At 37.2% G+C, this 20839-nt stretch overlaps 1 protein-coding gene across 2 annotated transcripts; it reads right to left on the reverse strand.

Moving 5' to 3' along the window:
• Positions 1-347: 347 nt before the first annotated feature.
• On the reverse strand, positions 348-19181 carry ttc12 (tetratricopeptide repeat domain 12). Of its 2 annotated transcripts, none has more exons than XM_026315856.1 (21): positions 19038-19181; positions 18347-18501; positions 18082-18109; positions 16404-16481; positions 16166-16287; positions 15733-15792; positions 14434-14505; positions 13965-14025; positions 10931-11119; positions 9106-9175; positions 8267-8355; positions 7771-7939; positions 7197-7292; positions 6565-6628; positions 6337-6471; positions 6139-6231; positions 5579-5650; positions 3774-3875; positions 2673-2772; positions 2221-2449; positions 348-1226 (listed from the first exon to the last, which is right to left on the reverse strand). In XM_026315856.1, the coding sequence occupies exons 1-21, from the start codon at positions 19087-19089 to the stop codon at positions 1157-1159; spliced, it is 2106 nt and encodes a 701-aa protein (XP_026171641.1). In that variant the 5' UTR covers positions 19090-19181; the 3' UTR covers positions 348-1156. The 2 variants fall into 2 exon arrangements, with proteins under 2 accessions (XP_026171641.1, XP_026171649.1); XM_026315864.1 differs by lacking the exon at positions 348-1226 and adding an exon at positions 1494-1541.
• Positions 19182-20839: the final 1658 nt, after the last annotated feature.

Genomic DNA, 20839 nt, shown 5'->3' on the forward strand with positions numbered 1-20839 from the left:
ATAAATTTGCAATGTTCTTTCTCAGAAAAATAACAGGAAATAAGGCATTATTACTTCCCATATGAAGTTGCAAATCCTCTTCAAGCTTCTATAAATAAAATTACTGAAGTGGAAAAGTAGACCCTAATGGAAAAATACTGGGTATAAAAATACAGAAAATGTACATCCAAGATTGCTAATCCAAAAGAAACAGAGCACTTGCCCTGAGTTTAAGTATGGACTACTTTGGACAATTTTTAATGCTATTTGACAAGTAAACAAGCTCTGAATTTTTACATGGCTTTCTGCATTTTCCTTCAAACCAGGCATAATAACACTGTGGCCCTAATTCTGGTTTTCTTCCAATATTCCATGTTGTGAATTTTAGGTGAAAAGCAAACATCATTCATGTTCTCTCCCAGTGTAACTGTACCCAGCACCTAATTTTGTGGACAAGCATTATGCTAGCAGAGTTAGCTCAGAGGCAGCTCTGACCTTCTCACAGTGGTTGAGTTCAGGATTCAAGAAGTGAGAGCAGCACTGTGGTGCAGCAGTGAGATCTGAAGTCTCACATTAGATATCTGGGCCCAGAGCCCTCTGTGAGGGAGGTAATCTCTCACAGAGGTAATTTCGAAGATGTATATCAGGAGGACTTTGAGCTCAATTTAACAGTAAACAGTCTTTAAAATTTCTATGAGATGAGATATTTTGAGATGATTTTCTCCTTTCATTCTAAAATACATTTATTTTAATTTTTTGTTGACTATTCAGAACAAATATTTGGACGGAAAATATGAACAATATTTGAATCTAATAACATCTTACATCTTAATATATTCATCGTAAATGACCATATAAGTTCACAAAGGTGTGTAAAACAAGGACAGCCAAAACCATTGCTAATGTTTATAACCTGACCTATTTAAATTTAGCAATTGAAACTGTTATTCAAAGGAAATTAATGAGACAATTTTCACTTTCTCTAATAGAATAATCCATATTTAAAAATATATATAAATTGAATAGCAATTGATGTTAAGAGTTTGAAATTAGAAAAAAAATATATTACCAACAAGTGTTTTTAGTAAATTTATGCTTTACCCAGCAGGTGAGTGTATAATGCAATAACAAAATGAAGAAAAAAATAAAAGATTTTAGACTTGTTACTGTCATGGGTTCATGTGAAGAGCTTCACACAGGAGTGCAGGATCTCAATGCCGTGTAGTTCTCGCAGTTTGCTCATATGTCTGGAAATAAAGACAAAAGTATTTTAAAGGAAACCATGGTGAGAACGTGATCAGTGGATTAGCATTCAATACAATCTTTTCTTGTGTGAATTAGTGAACGTAAGAACTACCAACAGTCACAGCATACCTCTTGATTGTTCCTGGCATCTTCCAATGTTACACAACATTAGACTATTATACCCATATAATCAGAGATACAGTACATGGAAAACTTCCTCTATCAATCAGACATCAGTCTCATGGTACTCACAGTAAGGTTTTCTTTGCCTCAATAAAACAGTGTTTATATTTTATCCTGCAGTCCAACAAAAAACCCTTTGTAAATGAAACAGAGGGAAATATTGAAAGGGAATGGAGGCTATTGTGAACTTGTATGGAATGAACACCAGTAATATTTGTGTGTTATATTTACACATAATATGCAGTACGAAAAAAAATTAATTAATTAATTTGTGGAGCTTGTGCAAATACCAATCTAAAGGCATCCAAAATTTCTAAATATATACTTAAATATTCCTTCTCATAAAAATAATTAAACAACAAATCACAAAAATTGATCAGTAACTATTGTGATAATTGACACTTGTTTTTAAGCAAAAAGACAAAACAGTGTTTAATATAACTACAAAAGGTTTGACAGAAGAAGCACTGTGATAGATGCTAGCTTGGGTGAGAAAGTGAGAAAATATTGGGCAGATTAATTCAGTTAATTAAATTATCAGCTGTAAAACCACTTCAAATATTGAGAAACAATAGTAGGTAATTACTCTCCCTTGTATTGGCATAGTTATCAGTTTATCCTGCACTCTGCAGGAGACAAATTGGTGAATTTTGCAGGAGAAACAGGACAAACTAGTTTTATTTAACCAGGGCCACATCATGATAGTAACTCATTATCAGTGTGGCATTTTGTCTAGTCTATCAGTGCTTCTTCAGAACCATTTCTCAAAAGTAATCAACACCGTGCGGTTTGTAGAGGAAGGTAAGAGGGCACCTGGGGTCAGATCGACACAGCTTCCCCAGAGCAAATGCTGCATTTTTCTGCACAGCTGTCCTCTTAGCATCCCCTGCAGCGTGGCGCAGTAGCAGTAGCACAATATCAGTGCCCAGCAGGTTGCTGGCAATTCCCTCCAGCTCAAGGCAGTGGGCCAAACAGAGGGCTGCATTTCCTGACACCATCTCATCACTGCTGGATCTCAGCAAATGACGTAAAAGAGACATTTCTGTGTAGCACGAGAAATGAATAGCAAATAGGAAGAGGTTAAATGTGATGAAAATCAACAGATATGCTGTAAATTTGTATTGCTGAAACATACAATCATACACACACACACACACACACACAAACACATATTTAAATTGCAGATTAGGTCAACCTCAAATGTTATTCATTGACTAAAGAAGGAGTTTGTATAAAGTAAAGTTAAGGTGTCAATCATTTCTCACTTTTATCAGACTTCACCAGTTCCTCCCGTGCCAAGTGACTAGCAGCAGTGCACACTGTCAGGGTCTTAATGGCATATCTCGTGGCAGTCTGCACTGTTCCCTGGGTAAGCAGAAACAAAAATAACTATGATATTAACAATTGAAAAGCAGGTTTGTAAACTCTACCGTATGCCAATATTTAGAGGTCACAGAAAAAATAAAGAAAATTACCTCTTGTGGAACTTACATAAAGTACATATATATTATACTACAGTGCTGTCTACAGGCTGACAAATATACCATATACACAGTCAATTAAAATGCATGTCCCAGTCAGGAACATTAATATAAGCAGTGATCTTTATATGCATGGTGTGTGCATGTGCAGGGTGCTGTACACGTATGTAAGCTGAGGGCCACCTATAGACATTGGCCACTTACCGCAGTAGAGTGGCATTTTGAACCACTACCAGTGTTGATGAAAACTGTTTCATCAACTGTTTTTCATCAACATATTTACCTCCATCATGACTGCAGTGTAGTGTACTTTAAGTATGAGTCAAGTACTCAGAAAATCAGTATCTGTCTGTCATTTCGTTTTTCTTTCTTTGATCATGCCTGTTCTCTTCTGGAGGTGTATTATAACACAGCTGATTGTGTTGTGACTACATGTGAATGTGAATACATTGCTGATTAACTATTACTTCACACCAGCACATGAATGCATCACATAGATACAGGGAATTTACAGTGAATGCACTCAAATAACCAGGTTACTCAGAGAAACCATGTTATGCTGGTAATCAGTAAACATGTTTATATTCTCTGTAGATACCTGGTTAATGTAAATGTAATAATGCAATGGAAATCCACATATACATGCAGCAGGTAAAATTCCTCCCATAGCCCTGACTTTGACCTGCAAGTCATTTTCAGGGTTTCCTAATAACCAGTCACAACTAAAGAAGCTAGGTTTTTGATGTACTTACATGACACTTGAGAAATCTACTTACAGTAAGAATAGTGAATCAACTGAAAGATGGATTGGAAATAGGACAGCATTCCACATAAGTGAGGATCTAATCAGTTTATTACAGAAACTATAGCATGTACAACATGTACCTTAAGCAACCAACGCATGGACTGGACCACATCCTGCTGAATAAGATTCTGAACAGCCTCAGAGGAATGAGGGAGGACAGTACTCAACACCCCTGTGGCCCTCTGGAGAACAAAGAAGAATGCCGGCATTAGAAAAGAAGATAATAGAAGATTGAAAAAGAAGCAGAAGAACAACAGAGCAGAGAGTTCAGCAGAGAAACAGAGGGGATAGTAGAGGATCAAGAAACAACTGCAATGGGAAAAAGAGAAATACCAGAGAGAAAAAAGTTCCTACAAAGAGAATAGGAGTATATAGTGGGAAAAAAGGTGAACAAAACTGCTGTTTCAAAGTGTTTCTGTAACAATAAAAAGCAGATGGTCCATGGTAAAGAGGTCAGAGAGTTTGTATGAAAACAGATATAGGTGAATATAAAAGTACAGTGACCCTTTCAAGGACAAGATTAAAAACAAGCAAAGAACAAACCTAAGAAGAGAAGTATACATATACAAGCCTGAGATTTAGAGAAAGGTCAGACACAGATGCTTGGTGTGTCTTGTAGGCAGTCTCTGTCACTATACAGTGGTTTGAGATCAAAAACTATTCTGAGGGCACTAATTAAAAATGAATTACTAAATTTATTTTAACAGAATTACTCTAACTAGTAGCTTTAACAAATAAGATGAAAGTAAAGGGACAAATTACTAATTTGTGAATAATTTATCAAATGCCTTTCAAAGCGTCTGTGGGACAGCCAAATTTCAGTTTAAGCGGCCCAGCTTGCTCCCATGATCTGTGCCCACAGAAGCTGGAGGCTGCCACTTTCACAAAACAATCTCTGATGCTCACTGTATGCTGCCAGCCCAGCACCAAATGGCAGACAGACCAACTTAGTGTCTGGCTAGTAAAGAAAATTGAACATATTTTTATCAGAAGTGAAGACCAAGTCAACACTAAGAGGCAAATAACAACATCAGACTTTTGTATGTCAGACAACCAGAAACACATTGCTCCACACCTGCAATATTAAAAGGGATTGTTTTCCTGAAATATTAGCTATAACTACTGTCATACTTTTTGTGGCTGTGTCTCTGTCAGCCTGGTTCCTATTCACATATTCGATCAAAGCCAAATGTAAATGTGTATATAATAAGTCCAAAAAAAAAAAGTACAGTGATAATTAGAGGATGGATGGGAGCATTATGACTTTGATGAAAAAAATTATGATGCAGTGGAATGAAAAGCAACAAAACAAGAAAACAAGATAAGACAAGATCAGAGAAAAATATTGAGCAAATTAAAAAAAAAAAAACTAATGACACCAAGAGACAAGGAAGAAAATGCGTTATCCAGGCAGTGAGTGAACACTAAAAAAGAAACAGATGGGTGAAAGTGTGGGAATCTAATGGCATTGAATAGGCAATGTGAAATTGCTGTAACAGCCATCAGCACAGATAACAACACCTGGAGCTGGAGCATTAAACAAATATAATGACACATATACAACATCAACATCATCATGGATTGCTGTTACCACCTTTTGAGGCACATTGGCAATGAGCTCACAAGCCCCATAAAAGGCTCATTACTGAACATGACTGTCTTATTTTCAAGTAGTTTTTTTTTTTTGAAAGAATGGCATTTACTATAATTTTCAGCAAGTATCTTCAACAGCTGTACAAATCTGAGTAATATTCCATGTACACAGTATTACAGACTGTCAAAAAATCTAACAGGTGTAATGGCACAGTCAAGCAACAACAAATGTGTTAGCTTTTTTCAACCCTCCTGAGAACTGAGATGTGGTGCTAAAGTCAAGTTCACTCACAGTTAGGACTCCTCCATCATCACTATTCCTCAGCAGAGCCAGGCAGCAGTCACAGAGTGAAACAGCATGCTCCTACAGAAACAAAGCAGGGTCAGAGCGGCCAAGCCTATCTTCTTGCAAAAATGAACACGTAACATGACTCATCATGGTTCATACAAGTGATCACCTGCTGCCCTTCCACATGCTTTTTTAAATTAGTTTATCATTACAATATATTATAAGCTTTTATCTCAGTTTCAGTGGTATGGGTGGCTCAGCAGGGCAGTGGTTAGTGCTGTCACCTCACAGCAAGAAGAGCTTTTTCTGTGTGCAATTTAAAAAAAAAAACAAAAAAAAAAAACAAGATCTGTTTTTTCCACATGAACATTTATCTTTTGTCCACTGTCTGTTATAGGAAACAATTGTATTAGTTATAGTTCATTACTAAATCTGCAAAGTAGTATTATAAGTATTCTCCTATCTAGAGATTCAACAAAAATATTCGCATTATGCACTTACATTTTTATTTGAAACTCCACATTAGCCAAAGAACTTCCAACAGCAGACATCATCCTTCTTACCTGGCTGACTGAAGAGGTGGTAGAGTAAAGGTTGATGATCAGGCCAAGCATAGGGTAAAGGATCTCTTTGTAACCATATGTACTGCAGTGTTTCTGTAATGACAGCCAAAAAACTGAATAAAATGCATAAAGTTACTGCAAACACCAGTGTGATTTGCGCTTTCCTAAAACAAGAGACCATTGTGTAACCATACTAACAGTAGCAACCAGAAACGCCTTCCAACATTCTGGATTATGAGCAAGATTGCGGAGGATAACACTGTCTTGAGCCAGGCAGCCAACAGCTGATATAAGAGCTGGAAGCACATGCCGATTGGAGTTGTTCATATTAGTCTGAAAAAAAAAACAAACAAAAAAAAACAGATGATATGCCTACACACACGTTCTGTTTATATTTTTTTTTTATTTTGTATCTTTCTAACTTACCAGTATTGCTGTAAATGGCCCAATGACAGAATCATTTAACCCATTTCTTAACTGAATGCAAAATCTGTAAAAGAAAAAAAATATATATATAGATAAAATTTGTAATAGTTGCCAACTCTGTTTCCCTTCCAAAAAATATCCATGAAAGCCAAATATTGACCTGGCTGAGGTGCTACAATGAAGAGGAAATCTCTGTAGGATATAACATATTTTTGTTGCATAACTCTTTGAACTATAGACAGGCAGAATTGATTTTCCCATTTCACTGCTTGACACCTTGACTTATTTCCTGCTGTGTTTGAGAGCCCAGGTTGTCCTTTCATATCTATTTTCATGAAGCGCCAGACAGGGAAACAGGTTGTGAACGGCCCTTTGCCTTCAAGTCACATTAACAGTTGGATAGCACATGTTGATTTATTAAAGATGCCACACTTTGCATTTCTTAGGGGACCTCCACAGATGTGGGTGAATTAAAAAGTGTTTTTAATATATATGGATATGATGTCCAATATGGCAGGATAATCAACTGTCTTGAGGATGAGAGTACTGGTATCTGAAAATATGCATTTTCTCAGAGAAATAAAGAGGTGTGAGCATTATGACACTAGTGTGTTGCTGTGTATCAGTAATACTTGTTTTCTCCTGCAAAGTTCTCCAAAATGTTGCTTGCTGTGGTCTCCTGCTGCTGCTGTGGCTTTGAGATGCACGCCATGAGGTTCCTCACTAACCTTTAGATCCAGATTAAGAGTAGGGTGTGATAAAGAGGTAAACAAGAGAGAAATGATGAGAATCAATCATTTTGGAAAATGACTTGCACTTAATGAATCATCAAGAAATCAAAAAGAAATATTTGACACCCAGACAATGGGTGTGTCCATCTTGGGACCAACAAGTGTAATAATGCCACAGAGCAGCAACAATATAACTATTTTTTTCATAATTATCTTAAAATCAAATTAGCTATGGTGTAGATTTGATTTTTAAATGGATAAAATATCTATTTTATTGACATTGAATACATTTGCAAAAAAATTAAAATGTTAAAAATTCAAGTATATGAAAGCAAAGTGAAGCAGTCTGAATAGATTACAAAGCCACTGTAATTTCATCCCTAGAACATTTGGATGACAAGGAAGGCACTTTTACTCTGGCTATGGTATTGCTCTCACCAGTTTCATTGGATGACAAGATAAAGATATGTCTTACATGTCCATATTCAGGTTGTCAATGACCAAACATCTGCCATACGGCAGCTCTGAGAACAAACACAATAATGCCAAGCATTCTCTCCGTACTGCAACATGCTCTGATTTTACCAAGTCAACAATGGACTGTCTGGAAACTGGGCATGACATCAACATTTTCTGGTTTTCATCTGAAAGTGAAAGAAAAACATTGTATGTACAAAGAACGAGTTCAACGGTTCCTATGAAACAACCATTCTGTAAACATGACACATGGACAATAAGGTACAATAGTTCTGTTGATAATAAAGATACAGTACCCTTTGTTGCTTATATAGTGTAATCTACACAAACTGTAAATAGCTGTGGAAATAAACACAGTTGGAAAAAACAACTAATGGGCAGATGTTCACATACTGTATATCATATTTTCTTCCATTCATTTTCCTAATTAAATCAGTGTGAGCAAACCACTAGACAAAGACAGAAAATGAAGTGTACCTCAATTATCAACATACCATTTCCACTACAAACAATTGTCCATAGTTTTAGAACGGAAACACACAACGCCTGGCTGTCCGGATCCTTTGTTTTCTGCAACAGGCAACTGTGGAAAAGACAAAAGCATGCCAGTATGTGAAAAAAAGGATAATGTTAACACATGATAAATGAGCATACAATTTACATTATGGTCAAATATTAGTTAATAAGGCAACATGCCATGAAAAATCAGGTGGATATTAAGTTGCAGCAGTTTTATCAAACAGCCCTCTTCTATCAGAAATGAAGACACAAAGACATTTACATATTCTTCTTTAACTTGTAAAGGACAACGAACTAAGCTTTTTAGTGGAGAGACCTCACAGCGCCATATCAGATTTTGATCAGGACAGGTAACAATGGCAATGGCCGTCTACACAGGACTGAGAGCTCACACCATGGTCCTTACTGGCTATTTTCATCTAGCTCACACTGTAGTTTTTTTGCACTTTCCAGACACTGTGTTCTAACTTGAATAATGGCAGTGCTAACACAAGACAACACAGAAAGTATGTGACAAGTTAATAATAACCTGATCTGACAAGAGGGGGTCATAATTTTTATCTTGTACAAAAGACACCCTGTTTCTGGGACAAATCACAGGGTGTTTGCTCATTTCAGCACTCAATTTAATCTCCAATGTGATCATCTTATCCTCTTTTTGCTATCATACAAACACCAAGAAAGAGAGAGAGAGAGGGCGGAGAATGATGTTTCTTGTTTAGACCATCATTGTCTCTTTGTGCCCTTGTCTCTGGGTCCATCTGTCAAAGCTCTGCTGATGGGTGACAGCTACCTCTCCCTCTGGCCTCCTTACCTCCTCACTGTGTCATTACTGCTGATGATACTAAAGCCATTGTTGAGTCTGAAAAGTGTCTGGCCTGTACCTGTTGGAAGAGAACAGTAGACTGTAAGAGGACAAAAAACTATATGTTACCACCAGGTCATATTGATTGAGAAACACCTCCCTCTTTCAGATTAGCTTGCCTTATTTGCTAGTTTATAGTCAACGGCATAAAAGACAATGCCTAAATACACAGAGTGAGATACAGTGAATAATGGTCTATTTTCCACTAATAATGAGTCAGAGTATACAGAAAGAAGACCAGAACAGTGAGAGTATTTTTAGGGAAGAACACTTGTAATGTCAGCCCTGCTGAGAGCCTTTCAGTTTTAAGTTATGTAAATTCTGCCCTTTTCCAGTGAACGCCACTGTGAGACAAGCATTATATCATTTGACACTAGACTTCTATTTATCTAAATGAAGGAAAACTAGAGATTGCATAAGACATGTTTGCCATTCTTCAGAAGACAAATAGTATTAAAAAAGCAGTATTTTATAAACAGTCATACAATTTAAAATTAAAATAGAGTTAGTGGTTTAGAAGGGTTTGCTGATTACCAAGCTCCACTCCCTCAGCCCAATCAGCCTTGGCTGTGTGGTCAAAGTACCTGAATTTATATAAGATCTGTATGATAGCAACAACAGTGGTGGAGCATGGCAGAACTACTTCATTACAGCTTCTTTCTTGATCACATATGCTGGGGCTGTTGCAGTGTGGGATATAATGTCTTTTCTTTTAGGTAGTACCGTTAATCAACAGTTTTCATGAAGGCTGATATTCATTTTCATTCAAGTTTTGTAATTGCTTTTTTCTTGAAAGTTTGTAGTTGACAACGGCTCACTCTTGTATATTATAAGTACATTGATTGTCCCTAAACCATCAACAGGATGTAAAGCTAGACTGTCGAAAATCTGTAGAGCCAAAGAAGAAATAAACTATCCACTAGCTCCCTACACAGTGTGTATGTGGGCAAACCACTGAGTTTATGAAATAGACACCTGCTATCACAGATGTTTCATTAAATTGTACCCAAGGCAGCCCTGGAAAGCTTACTAGAGTTTGCTGTCATCCCACAACCACCAAGATAGACAGCTCTAGACGGTTCCTACAGCACATACACCTGGAATAGCCTGCAAACCCTGTACTTAGTTCCATTATTTTTAAATTTCATTATTTAGTACAATATCAGTTAACTGATAAAACCACAAAGTTAGAATAGCCCAGCAATGCAGCAACCAAGTCACATCAGTCTTTCCAGGCCATGAAAATGTCTGATTCTGCTAAATGAGATGATACGAAATAGATCACCAATCAAATTAGACCAGCACTGGTGACACTGCAAAATAGTATGTAACTTCTATGCATTTATATGTGTCAGTTTATAGTGTTATCGTCTTCAGAGTGGTTCAGAGATGCAGCACGGAGGGTTTGCTCTTTCAGTGTGGCTTTACAGTCTATATTGGAAATTTGCTCACTGTGACAAACAAATGGAGCATGAAGAGAAATCTGTGATGGATAGCATCGGGTCTTTTGGCTTGCATTCTTCCAGAACAAAAGGCAAGAAAAGTTGTTTTTTTCAGCCCTGCTTCAGTCGATACAATGCCCTAAGATGTCTGCATTTAGTTTAAATAATAACTATCTTTTTGTTCTTCAAGTCTTCCTAACCTTCCTGCTGACATTTTGCCTTCATTTAGCCATGTAACTGGGAAATAAGTGACCCAAGGTTATTGAGGAAACACTGGGCACACAGAGATTAGGGGAGAAAGATAATTGGGTGAAGACTCCCAGAACACTTACATTCAGTAACTGTTTGTGACAGAATCTCCAATCCTCCACAATAGTATAAGGGCATTTGGCCAGGTATGGAAAGCTTCTCCAGCAGCTGGGGCACTATTGTGGCGTTCCTTTCTCCCTTGTCAAATTCTTGTCTTGCATGCATTTCCTGACACACTCTGTTTTCTTCCAAATCCACCTGGATCAGGTATTCTGCATGGAGAAAAGATAAGTGAAAGTCTCCTACTATGTGTATAGTGCAAGAGTCATCCTTAAAAGACCATCCCAGCTCCCTTTTGCCATAAACATGCAATAAGATACAAGTAAGTACTATTATGTATTATTAGTCTATATATGATAACAACAACGCCACAAACTGGTGTACTGTACTTATGTGTGATGGCTGCTAAGAACCTTTATTTATTCTAAAGCAGGGATATTCACAAAAGTTCTGATCATACATGAATCATTTTAAAAGATAATTTTAAGAAAAAAAAATTACAATTAAACAGTTACCATGAAAAGAAAAACTGGCTTTTCTTGCTGCACAGTGATGGTGCAAGAACAACAAACGGTGCATCCTTCACATATACTGTATGTGAAGGTGTGGGTGAGACACCATTACTTCCAGTCAAGAGCTGATCTACCTCCTTAGCATAACTGTCATCACTACTGTTTTTTCCCAGGAGTATGCTATATTTCACACCCATCTCCCACCCCTCTCCCATTTTGTTATTTCTCCCTGGGAAACTCCCATAATTTTGACATATCTTCTATATCTTCCAACTCACACAATAGCCACATCATACAAATTTTAACCCATTCATAACCTCAACCTGGCGACCTGCAACCCAGCTGTGCTATTGATATCTGCACAGGTCATATCTAAATCAAGCATCACTGGTAGAAATGAGAGGAGAAGACTCAGGTGCTACTCCAGGGAAAAAAACAAAAAACACATCTAGATTTAAAAACCACTGCTGGATGGAAGAATTTATTTTCATATCTTTAAGTCAGATTGACAATGAACCCGCCTTTTGTAAAGTCACACTGATTTTAATACCAGAAAAAATATGACATTACTCAGCACATTAAATCTCAACAGCACAATCATGCAGCGGAGGCAGAGAAGGGCACAGCGGCCATTTTTAACTTCATCACTAAAGGACGGACAGAGAGAAACCGTGTTACAGGCAGTTTATGTAATAAAATATGTAATAACAATCAAAATAAATGAAAAGAAACATAAGTCATGTTATTATAATCCCCTGGTCACACCATACTTGTATGATGTGGCCAGAAAAGGTGTGTTTTGTAACTGCACAAACACATTTTCGCTGTGTTTTTCAGTTACCTGTTAAACAGGTCTGATGGAACAGATAGCTTTTATATAATCAATCCAGATGAGTACATAGGGAGCTGAACAGATTGTATTTTACTCACTGTACACATGCAAATGCAATTTTTAGGCTTCAAGTCTATTTTCCTGCTTTGTTATGCATGTAACAGTGCTGAGCATTGGTGCTTACAAAACACAGGTAAACTACAACTCAATATTGTGCCCGAATGCCTCCTGCTGCTCCTACTACACTGTGTGACTTAATGTTAAGTTGTCATGCTGCATTGTGATTAAATGGGATGCAGTCAGTGAGCCCATATCACTAACCAACAAACAGCAAACTACAGAAAAAATGTGTTTTCATGAGTTTCAGTCTAACTTTAATTTTGGGTCATATATATCAAGGTCATTCTCAATAAACGATTTCATGTAATCATAATGAAAGAGAACCAAGTAAAATTTTTTTAAAAAACAAAACCCAGATGTGTACCATAGTTTAAAATGGTAATAATACGTTGAAGCAGGGGCGGTTCTAGGATTTCATCCCTAGGGGGGCTTAGCCCTCACTATTGTTGCTGATAACACTACCTAGGAAGGGCTATCACGCATGTGCAGAACAGCAAACATAACTAGAATGGGCATTTCCTGAGGAAAATGTGTGTGATTGCTGAAAGCACGCTGTTATTGCCGCTTGCAACACATGTTGATCACTTCAAAAGTTGGAGATTGTATCTCATCTCAAAAATTTAAAAAGGCAACGTTAGCTGGGATTGGACCCGAGCATTCTGCGCTACAGGCACACACCCTATCCAGTGAGATATAGCATACGAGCTGAAAACAAAGCTTTATACGGCAGAAAAAGAGAGACACATTAGCAACAGCACTGTCTTCGACTGCAACGCAAACACGCGATTTCCTCAACAAATACTCACTCTATGGGAGAAATTTTTTTACTAGCTAGATTCCTAACATCTTGTACAACAAGACCATGAGCAGTTTGTCCAGATTGGAGTTAAAATGGCACTGTGAGAGCAAGTTAGACTGACAGCCTCAGACACGACCTGCTAGCAGCAAAGTTCTATTGCAGTCAGGGACAGAAACGCAACTCGCCTGTCAAATAAAGCAAAAACTACAACTCTTGTGGATTATATGTCTTGACGAGGCGAGAGAAGAGGCATGTGGCAACTTCTGAGGTGAGTTTTGTGCTTGTACAGCTAAAGCTGAAGTCATGAGTGCAGTTGACAGAATTTTTTCTGCTCAGAAAACCAGGCTGTTCTCTGCTCCAGCTGTTGTCAAAACTCTGCAACTTTTTTTTTAAAATCGACATGTCCTCCATTTCTTAGTTATTTCCATTTTTATTTTAAAAAGTAAAAACTATACTTTCAATAAATTTTGATAGTTTGATAGTTGATCGTTTTAGGGGGCTGAAATGACAGACGGGGGGGGCTAAAGCCCTCTAAAAAGGGTCTAGAAACACCCCTGCGTTGAAGGTTATGCAATTCTCACGAAAGTATTAAAATACATTAATATTTTACTAAACTAAAGAAATCCAGAGTACCTGGAGAAAACACACACAGTAAAACAAGCAAACTCCAAGCTAAAAGGCCTCAAGGTCAATCAGGGTTTAAACAAGGAATCTTCTTCCTGCAAGGCAACAGTGCTAACAAATTTATCACTGCCAGTTTTCTAAACTAACCCGTGAAAAAATATTTTCTTTACCTTTGGCCATCTTCTGTCTTCCAGGTTCAATTTCCACTATCTTTTGGAAGCAGTTTCTGGACTGAAAAGCAGAAAGAAATAGTTCATCATTGGTTCTATCTAGTCTTTCCCTTGGAAATCAATATGATTCTTAAAGCAAGACTAAACTGTCTCAGCACAAGTGTGGTATATACAGTATACTGTAAACATTTGTCACACTTTTAGGAGATATGACTGTTCAATATAACAATATTTTCCAATGAACTGACTAGATCAAAATATGGATAAAAATTGATTTTACAGATTGGTGACACTACCAATGTTTACAGGCAACAGAGTTATACTCTTAACTTCCCCTATTCCAGATATATAGTTTTTATAATATAGCCACATCTGCTATGCCTAGTTGAATTGTCAACTATATCTACGTTTATATAATAACAATGTTTGGAAAACAGATATGATTAGATTATTAAAGAGAGGTACTCACCTCACTATATTTCTTCAACTCCAGATAGGCTTTGCCCATGTGTACATATGCCTTTATGCAACTGTCATTACACTGATTAGAGATAAAATGATCACACTTTATCACAATGATAACACTTCATCAATAACGCACCTACATAACTGTGATTTAAAGCTTTTACCTCTTCTTCTTCCTCTAACTCTCTCTTGTAGTGAAACAATTATAGAAAATGAATATATATTTGTCCTCCAAAACAAGACAAAACAAGCACATTATTTATGTAGAATAACCACTATGAACTTTTTGTACTGCGTTGTGAACATCTCCAAATGTCAGAGAAGAAGTGTTGTTATTGTTTTAAGCTAAATGGCTACTTACTAATCCTGTTAGGTTACACATTGACACCATTGCACAGCCGATTCCATACACTGCTGTAATACGTTCACATTTTGCATTAATTACTCAGGTTGGAAGTGTAATTAAACATCTATTGCAAACATTACACTTCCATGAGGGTGGAAACCTATTTAACCAGGATGTCAGTAAAACCATGTATTTCAATTTGTACGTCCTTCATGGTCAAACCATTGTTATTAAATTTTAAACAGAACAATTATGGCATCATTCCAGCCATTAATGACTCCAAAGTGCTCTAATTTGATTCTACATTATTTGTGTACATTCACACAAACAACAAACATCTGCTGTTTGTTGTTTGAAAGTATTATTTATTTATCTGGCATGGTGTTCATAACTTGAGAATTATTGAGGCAATATGTTTGCTCAGTGGACACAAATCTGCACAAACAATGTGCCAAAAAATGTCTCACTACTATGAAGCCATTTGGATATCAGTGGGATGCTAAGGTCTATACTTCAAAATGTCATGTTTAATTTCTTAAAGTATGTTTCAAGCACAAATATTTATTTTTCTTGCATAAATGATGCACAAATGAATTTAAATGGTTCAAGCAATATACTGATCATATGGGGTTCTAATTTCAAAGAGTTACAAACGCTGAAAAACCAACTGTCGTTCTGTTGTGTCTACCTATCTTGTTACTCAAATTACATTTGAAATTTTTAGATCAGTAAAACAAGTCGCCTTTTATGTTAATTACGGGATTCGTGCATCTCGTGTGGATGTTAATGTACAAATGCATGTAACCATATAATGGTTAAACAGCCATTGTAAGCTGTTCCTTGACTGACACACATAAACATCTACCAAAAATATCTCCTTTGTACTCTCAAGTTCAGAAAAAATAGTGCCAGAGATGACATGGCGACAAATTACTTCAGTTCCTAACTAGACCTTACCTTCAGGGCCCATTCACAGTCACATATGGCCTCCTTGTACTTTCCCAGCTTGATGTATGCCTAAGTAGGTTAAACAGTGCATACATGTTAAATGGGTATCAACAATAAATATGGCCTCACACAGTATGAGGTCACTACTGATCACAAGAATGTGATCAGTAGTCTAATAATGTATGATTCATACTATATATCAACAAAGACATCTTTCAAGTTTGGAAGGGAGCAGTATTAACTATACAGTTAACTGTACAGTTAACTGCATGTACCTGCAATCATACTGAAATTAAACAGCAATGCTCATGGTTGCACTCTGTGAGGCCTCTGTGATACCAACTGTTTTCTTCATTATGTCACATGATATAAGACAGCTCTGTTTCAGTTGCCACAAAATACAATTTAAAAGATAACAAAAACATAGATTGAAAATAATCACTTGTGCTCTGTTGGTGTACAGAGTCTGCATGTCCCTTAGTTCAGCCAAGCCATCAGTGTAATACTTCACAGCAGTTTCATAGTCTTCTTGAGCATAAGCTTCATTCCCCTTGTCTTTGAGCGCTGCAGTGATACAAATGGTACAACATTTAAAAACTATATTGCTAGCTCTCCAGAGCATCAAGTATGGAAAACTGCTGAACTACAAGAGCATCTTTAAGGAACAGAGAAATACATACCATTGGCCCTTTTCTCTTTAGCAATCCTGCTCATTCTCCTCTCTTCAGCATCTCTCTCCATAATGTTCATGAAACTCTCTGGTCAGCAAAAAAAAAACAAACAAAAAAAAAAAACGTGTGTTACAACAGAAAAGTGGGAAAATGTAGAAAAATATTTGTCACTGAGCAATATTTTATACTGCAGAGCAACTTTAAGCTATCCCTTGTCAGAGGTTTGCCACACATTTTAAGTAGGGGGACTCTAATCATTAATTTACCAATCTAATCAGAATTAAGGGCACAAATGCACTTTTTACACTTTTCTAAAGTCATTGTTGGTGATTATTAGGATCTCCAAAGCTTGCTCCTTGTGTGTTAATGTTAATGCTAAAAGTCCAATATAATACATAACAGTTGGAGGTAATTTAAAAATTTTGTTGCCGTTTCTTTCGAATATCTCTCTTCCTCATTTTATAAAGCAAATGCATGATGTGTTAGCTTCAATATTAGTAGTTTCAAACACATAAGTGTGAAAGGCTCACACATTTGCAGCTTAACTGTTACAGAGTTTTATTCCAGGAGGAATTGAGAAGTGTTGATGAAAGGTTGTATTTATATCTAATATCACATTCAAGGCACTGAGATAAATTCTTTGTATATACTTTACCAAATCACTACAGTTCTCAGTAAATAAATGTACTGGACACTAATTTCAAGCCAGCTCTAACTTGGGAGGCTGATCCCGCAGTGTTTGATTTACAAATACAAATACTGTATAAATGACTTGGTGGCCTAAACAATCAGTACTACAAGTCTCCTAACCACAAGGCACAAGTGGCTCCTAGACAAAGAAGCCAACAAAAAACATATCATTCACACCAAATCATGTATATGCTGTAAACCACAGAAGTGCCCTCCTCAACATGTCATACTGACAGTTTCATAAGGGGGTGAAGAGTTCACTCCACACTCTTTTCGATCCTCTGCCAACTGAACTGATGTAAACAGCACAAAATGTGGAGGTGTCTGAACTGGTCTGAGCAGGCAAGTGGCCACACTTGAAATGAAAATTTGAGAGGGCCACTTTAATGTCAAAGACACACCCTGTACTACATCTCTCTTCCGACAAAAGTTCATGGTGAGTCCCCAACATGTCTAACAGGCGGAGGTGATTAAAATAACCTTAGGGTCACGTCTGCACAACAGCTTCTAATTCTTATATTCATACATGGACTTAAGTCTCAATTAAGAGAATGTCATTAGCATTTTGAAACAGTTTCTCTACAACTACAATCTGATGTACCACATGAATAGTCGACTTGGTGCTCTACATAGCCACTGTTATTCACAGCAGTTATGAAATGGGCTGCATCTTTTTCAGCCATGCTAGTTCAGGCAGGCCACTTTCTTGGAAAAATCACAGTAAAAGGACATCATCCAGCAAAAACTATTTTTACTTAAAGTACATCTTCATTCACTTTTTCTCATTGTTGAAAAAAAATAGGTGCACACATTTTACTTATTTATTTTGTATTATGTTGTTTAAGTTGTATTATTTGTATATATGTGCATTTTGTATTTTGTTTGGCTCAAAGAACAGTTTTCTTACCATGAATAATGATGACAATAGTCTGCTTAAACAACATTTCAATTAATTGCAAGGGATGACCAAGAAAGTTTTATATTCACTGTTGCTCACCTGGACCTTCATTCAGCATTTGTGGACTCTGTATTAAGTGAGAGAAAAAAAAACATTTTAAATAATATTAACAAAAAACTCCCATCCTAGTTGGTACTTACTGTACCGTCCTTTTACAAGGGACAAGGAAGACAACACAGCCTGAAGTAGTACTTGTGTATAAACGCTTGAGGGAAAGACAGAAAGAGGGGCAGACAGTGAGAAAGACTGAGACAGACAGAGTGGAAGAGTGGGAGGGTGTATGACCTTGTGTGCATTTCTTTACCATGGACGGCTGAAGTGATGGGTTTGTGTTGATTGTAGTCTTGTTGACTTTTGTCCTGCAGGGTTCATCCAAGGCAGCAATATAGCAATCTACTTTTTCCATTGCTTTTTGCTGGACTTCGACATCACAAGAATTCAGATCCTTTAGTAGCTCACCTGAAAAAAGACATTTTACTCTTTTACTCTTTACAGCCTTCATTCTTGCATGTTTAATACAAAAACCAAATGCTTTGTTTTGTAAACCATTCCATATTATGTAACGTCACTTTACGTGGTTAACACATATTTTGTATATCATAACATGCATAGCTACTTGTTTTTATATAATATATAAAGTTACAATTTGATAAGTTACTTCGTTAAAGTGAACTTCATATAACTAGCTTAGCTAGCTAAGTTATATGAAGTTCACTTTAACGAAGTAACCATTGCAAAAATGTGAGTAGACTGTGACGTTAACCTTAACTAGCTAACTGTTTTCCTGTTTGATGAACATAAAGTTAAAAAACCCTAACGCTGAAACAGAGCATTAACGCTAGTTTTATTTAATTAATTAACGCAGACAATCCTTCATTTGCCTGTTTTGTTTCACTCCGCTAGCTGACCTAACTAACGTTAGCTAGTTAACGTTAGTTATTTGTGCCCTTTCTGGGTCTGACAAAATTCGGGTTACGGCGGTAATAACTACTCACTTATTGTCTCAACATTCTTCAAAAAACTCTCGCAGTCTGCAAGTTTCTCCATCAGTCCTTTCCCCCTCAGGCCTGCTGGTACTGTTTTATAAACTAGCTAACGCTAACTCACTTTAATCGAAGCTAACGCTGAACTTAAGCCACAGCGTTGAGTTACCATAGTTACGTGATGCTTTCAGCGCTGCTCGTAAACCCCTACGGTCACCAAAGTAGTACGTCGTTTTTAACTCTTATGTTGCACAGGGAGAACAAAGAATGAAACTTTTAATCAAGAGAGTGCATGTATCCAATACCATTTGTCATTTGTTGTAATTTTCAAATGCTAGTTGTTTCCTAACTGTTGTTTTCTCAACTTTTTTTTGCAAGTGCTTTGTATCGCAGCGTTATAGTCCTGTTGCCAGTTTATCTTTCATGAAGGCACCACTTCTCGCCCTGTATTTGGACGATCGCCCTGTATTTTGTTTCAATCCACAACAACAGCATTCTCAAGTGTATTTTTATGACTCAATAAAAATAATTTTATAGCTTCCATTACTCTTTGATATGTTCTTCATTTGCTTGTGAAGTGCTTCAGAGGGCCCCACTCCCTTTACATGTATTCTGTGCATTCCTATTGCGCTGTAAGCTCAGTGCAGATGGGCCAAAGATACTGTAGATCTCCTCACACACACTTCACACTTCGAAGAACCTGCTTCCTGTAGCTTCAACGCTCCCCTGACTTTTTCTCAGCAATAGATCAACACTGCCTCCCACTGGTTAATAACACATGAAAAGACAGCTATCCATGTTGTATTAAGCTGATCTGATTGTCAACATTTAATGGTGCCATAACTTTAGGAAAGAGTAGGAGGAAAGTTAGACATTAAAATTATATATATACTTTTACTTTTTAAATTAAGCTTTTCAGGACAATGACAAGAGGATGGATGGATGGATAGATAATAGATGTGTAGATGGATAGATAATAGATGGATAGATAGATACTTGTGGTATGAACACATTGCTGGAAAATAACAGTGGGCAACATAATTTTGCACAAATGGACTTCATAAAGGAATGGGAACACTGACCTCATCCCTGCAGGCCCAGTGTGCTCACAGCTTGATCCCAGTCACCAGCAAATGCAGACAATGAGGCTTTTTATTCTCACTTGCACAAAGCAAATGAGCATTCTAGGGACACAGCACCGACTATCCTCCTCTGCCATGTACACCATCAATTTGTTTGTTAATTGGTTCATTTAAAGACCGCTGTGCTTACATCTTGCACATTCTGTACTGACAAACTTTTAACACGGAAGAAGTTAAATAGCAAGCTGAAAAGTTTTCCAGAACTAGGACCTCAAAGATCAACAGAGACTGCAGCACACTTAGACACAAAAGAAGGTCTTAATAATAATGGATCGCATAATGACAACTCATATATCAAATCAAGCAAATGCGAAAATAAATAAATAAATTATGAAACTGTCAATTGTGTCAGCGTGGTGGATGAGTGGTTAGCACTGTTGCCTCACAGCAAGAAGGTCATGGGTTCGCAACCCGGCCTTTCTGTGTGGAGTGTGCATGTTCTCCCCGTGCCGGCGTGGGTTTACTCCAGGTACTCTGGTGATTGGTGACTCTAAATTGCCCATAGGAGTGAGTTTGAGTGTGTGTCTATATGTGGCCCTGTGATGGACTGGTGACCTGACCAGGGTGTACCCCTGCCTTCCACCCAAAAGAAAGCTGGGATAGGCTCCAGCAGATCCCCGTGACCCTGGTTAAGGAATAAGCAGGTATAGAAAATGGATGGAAATGTCAATT

The sequence above is a fragment of the Mastacembelus armatus genome, chromosome 13 (assembly GCF_900324485.2).
Source record: "Mastacembelus armatus chromosome 13, fMasArm1.2, whole genome shotgun sequence".
Taxonomy (NCBI): Eukaryota; Metazoa; Chordata; class Actinopteri; order Synbranchiformes; family Mastacembelidae; genus Mastacembelus; species Mastacembelus armatus.